Source organism: Strongyloides ratti (assembly GCF_001040885.1).
Source record: "Strongyloides ratti genome assembly S_ratti_ED321, chromosome : 1".
In the NCBI taxonomy this organism is placed as follows: domain Eukaryota; kingdom Metazoa; phylum Nematoda; class Chromadorea; order Rhabditida; family Strongyloididae; genus Strongyloides; species Strongyloides ratti.
In genome coordinates this window covers 4,783,871-4,788,471 of record NC_037307.1, presented here as the reverse complement: position 1 = coordinate 4,788,471, position 4,601 = coordinate 4,783,871, and the positions used below count along the sequence as shown (strand labels likewise).

Here is a 4,601-nt window from a genome sequence, read left to right as displayed (position 1 = left end):
TTAAAAATTTTTTGATATGTTATCAGAAGAATCTTTTTTTTTACCAACATTATGTAATTTTTCCAGAAATGTATATTCATTTTTTGGTGATATAGAAAATAAACTGTGTCTTTTTGAATCTTTTAAATTAAGTTTTATAGGATTTGCAGAAAATTTTCGAACAGGCAATTCTTCAAAATTGTTATCATTATTAACACAAACTATTTTTTTAGACGTTTCATCATTATTTAGATAATTTAAAAATGTAGATGGAATATCATCAGAAGAATTATTGTCATTTTGTATTACAAAAGTGTCATAGGTGTAGTCAACTAATAATTTACTATTATCATTATTTTTACATAATGATAAATTTTCTGATGTATTAAAATTAGATTCACTTAAATTGTCAATTGAGGTAGTTGGAAGTTTAGTTGATATTTCAATTGTTTTTTCAAATAGAAAATCATTGTCAAAAATTTTATTTGGTTCCTCTTCTTTGTCAATATCTTCTTTATTTTCCATCAATAATGAACATATATTTTTTCTATCCAAGAATGATTTATTTGAGTTTAGTAATATATCATCTGAAAATGATAATTTAAACTGTTTGTCAAAAAATCCAGGTAACTTTAAATCTTTTGCTAATGTAATTCTACCATTTTTTTTTGTTCCCGTATTTAAACTTAAAGTTCTACATCTATGACTTTCAAATTCTCCAATAAAATCACTATTATCTTTTGAATGTTGTTTTACCATGTTTTTGTTACCCAAAGAATATGATCTTTTTCTGTTAAAACTACTATCAAAATCATCATCATTCACAAATTGAGATGAAATTGTTAAATTATTTCCACTATTAATGGAATTGTCACTTTTATTTGAAGCAAAAGTATTTACTCTACTTCTTTCAGAAGAAAATACCGTATTTCTACTGACATTTGTATTTGTTCTACTCCTTAAAACTCCATCATCACTTTTATCACTACAAAATGATTTTACTTCATCTAATTTAAGAGAATCTTTTGGTGACGTAACATTAGAAGAAGAATTTGTAAGTGGAATGTTTAATGTATCTACTGAATCCATAACAACATAATCCGTCGTCAACAAAGCATTAGAGCTATTTTGTATTAACGGTGACAAATTTGTTAATGTAAAAGATTGTTGTCGTTTAGGTGAAATATTTAATCGAGCAAAACGATTAGATTTCTGAACTAAAATTTTTGAATCTAATGCAGAGGTTGATAATTTTCTGACATCATCAACATAACAAAAATCTGTATTAACTTCATCATTATTATAACAAGATACTCTTCTCATATTTTCAACTGCACTAGAAATACTGGCAATTGAACCTCTATGTGACATACTATCAGAATTTCTTTCTGCTCTATTATTAATTAAGTCTGAAAATTTTGGAAATGCTTCATTAATTGAAGATTTTTTTGCAACTTTTTCATTGTTTTCAAGTTTTATGTCATTTAAATCTATATCACTATTTTCAATATTAGACAATGCAGGACTTAAATTCCTACTAGACTTTCTACTATTTGAAGAAGTATTGGGATTAATTGAAGTATTTGAATATGATATTCTTTTTTTTGGTTCTTCTACACTTTCATCCCACGTCTTTGCACGTTTACTTTTTTCTTCTATATTTAATGACTTATTATTGGCAGGAGCTATTGGATTTGTGAATGAACGTTCTCTATGAGGAGGCATTCTTACTGCTAAATTTTGAGAACTATATTTTCTAACATCTGATTTTCTTTTCTCAGTAGCAGAATCAAAAAGTTCCATAATTTTTATATGAGCCTCTTTAGCTTTTTCAATACTTTCCATTTTAAACCATAATTCACCACATCCTACTTCAGAGCATCTTCCAATTCTAAGAAATATATACTTTTCTTGTTTTCCAAAATCTCTTATTACATTAGTCTGAAAAAAAAATATTATTTAATAAAAAAAGATTAAAAACTTACAGGAAATTTTATATAATCATTTGAATTAAAAGGAGGACAACCACCATGACTTGCTTGAATCCCTATATTACATATGACAACAAGATTGTAATACATACAGAAACGTACACGAGGAGTAATATGATTAGTTGATGTAATTTTATCATATAAATCATCTAATGCATCCAATTGTTGATTTCCATAATTTTTTTTCATTTTTGGTCTAACAGATATTGTACAGTCGAAAGCGATGTCAAAAAATTCATTAACATTTACATCTCGTTGTAAAGCAATACTACGAAATACTCTAATTTTTTCAAGCAAAATTTCATACCACTCATATAGCAATGTTGTCTCGGATATTCTTATAAAATAAGTATTTAAATCAGACATTATAGTAATTTGAGATTTAATCGTTTCGGAATCTTTCTGGAAAAAAAAACCATAAATAATAATATATTAATGATAAACATTTTGTTATTATTTAATAACTAAAGATAAACAACTTACATAAAATGATATATTAAAAATATTTTTTAAATTAATAATTATTTTTGGTTGTTTCCGTTTTTGAAAATCATTTGATTTACGGTATAAATAAATTTCTGAATTTAATAAAACAATAAAATGTTGTTTATATCTATTTTTTCTCTATAAAAAAAAAGTATTAAAGTTTAAAGTTATTTAAAAATACCTCTTTCAAAGGATAAATAGCAAAATCTGCAATTGAAGTTTTTTCAATTTCTAAAGTTTTATCATTTTTTAATGATATTGGAGATTTTGGTGAATTTTCATTAGTTCTATCAACATTTAATAAACTTTTTCTTTTTGAAAAATTAAATGGACTTCGAAAATGATAAGCCATTTCAATGCATAAAGTTAGTTATATTAAAGGAATAAATTTTATAAATTATAAAATTGGTTGTCATGAAAATAATATTTTATATAGCAATAAATGATATGCAAAGAGTGGAAATTACAGCTTATTTACATTATCTTCCTGTATTTTTAAAATAAAAAAAATTGTTATAAAATTAATAAGAATAAAATATATATGTCAAAGATGTGTATGTAAGTTTGTAATACTACCTCTAATAGAAAAGCAATACATACTAAAGCAATCAATGTACTACTTAAATGGTTTGATTTAAAGACAATTAATAATAATTAAAGTATTAATATCTATTACAGATGATGCAAAACACAAATCATAGTTTTAGGATAGGTTAACTTTTAATTTTATACTTAAAAAATACTTCAACATTGGTTTTTACAAATAAGATCAAAATTTCTATAAATAATAAATCAAAAAAAAAACTATGAACAAGAAACTAATTTTAATTTAATTAATTGTTTTTTCTTCATTAACATGTAATCAACAATTTTAACTAAAAAAAACAATATTTTAAAAAAGATTTAAACTTAATATTTTATTATAAAATAAATAGTAAATGATTATGTAATTATTTGATATACATATTTATAAACTCTATTTAATTTTAAGTAGATAAATATTCTTATCACTTTCAATATTGTAACAACAAGTAGCTGTTAGAATTAACTAAAATCTGTTACAAAAATAAATCGAGTTTATAATTGTTATTATGATTAAAAAGTAAACAATTCCATTTCATCTAATACCTTTTTGTACCTACGTTCTAAATCATCCTGTTCCTTTTTTTTATCAATTAATAATTTTCTACTAATTTCATTTTCTTTTTTTATGTCATTAATTTTCATTGATAACAATTGAATAATTTCTGATGTGATATCTTCTACTTCGCTATCAGAATTCGTAATGATTTCTGTTTGATTATTAAAATTATTTGGCTGGGAAAGAATTTTATCAATATCATCTACTTTTACATTTACTTTTACACAAAGATCTTCCAATAATCTACTACGTTCCTCTCCTATACTTTCTAACTTTTCTAATACAGCTTTTGTATTAATAATATCATCTTCTGTTATTGTCTCATCTTCATCATCTAAATTTGACTCTTCGAACAACTGACTTAATTGATTAACCTTAAACAAACGAAGCTTAGCATTTTCAATTTTACTATTAAGAGATTCTAAAAATTTATTTATTAATTATAAGATTATAAACTTGCCAATATTTTGTTGTTTAGTTTTAATGTCATTTATTAAATTCTCTTCATTTCTAGCACATATTTTTATTGACTCATTAATTATATATCTTATATTATCGTTTGTATTTTCAGGATTTTCATATAAATTTAAATCAAGTTGATCATTAGAATTTTCATTTTGTATATTAATATTTTTAGTCTTCTGAATAAGATAATCAATATCTTTTGATTCATCTATATATTTAGATATTTTTAAACAGGTATTTGTACATTGATCAGTATAACAACTAACATTTTTCTTAGATTCATTACTATTGTTTACTATTATTGAAGTTAACTTTCCAAAATTAACTATAATTGCCTTGATATTTTCATATAATAATACCTGATCTTGATAAATTACACAATTTGTTGATTTAGAAAGATTCTCTGTTAGTTGTTTATTATAAGAACAATTGACAATTTTAAAAGAATTTTCATAATCATGCTAAAAATAAAAAAGATAAAATATTTTATTTATATATCTTACTTCAGTTAAAGTATCTAAAATTTCCTCTCTATCCAT

General features: G+C 23.0%; 2 protein-coding genes across 2 annotated transcripts; both read right to left on the bottom strand.

Moving 5' to 3' along the window:
- Positions 1–2,808, bottom strand: SRAE_1000154600 (Insulin receptor substrate-1, PTB domain and Pleckstrin homology-like domain-containing protein; the record flags this gene model as incomplete). The annotated part of the gene is made up of 4 exons (XM_024648515.1): positions 1–1,920; positions 1,965–2,372; positions 2,454–2,594; positions 2,638–2,808. The coding sequence occupies 4 exons, from the start codon at positions 2,806–2,808 to the stop codon at positions 1–3; spliced, it is 2,640 nt and encodes an 879-aa protein (XP_024502485.1).
- A 743-nt stretch (positions 2,809–3,551) lies between these two features.
- Positions 3,552–4,601, bottom strand: SRAE_1000154500 (Hypothetical protein; the record flags this gene model as incomplete). The annotated part of the gene is made up of 3 exons (XM_024648514.1): positions 3,552–4,018; positions 4,058–4,523; positions 4,566–4,601. The coding sequence occupies 3 exons, from the start codon at positions 4,599–4,601 to the stop codon at positions 3,552–3,554; spliced, it is 969 nt and encodes a 322-aa protein (XP_024502484.1).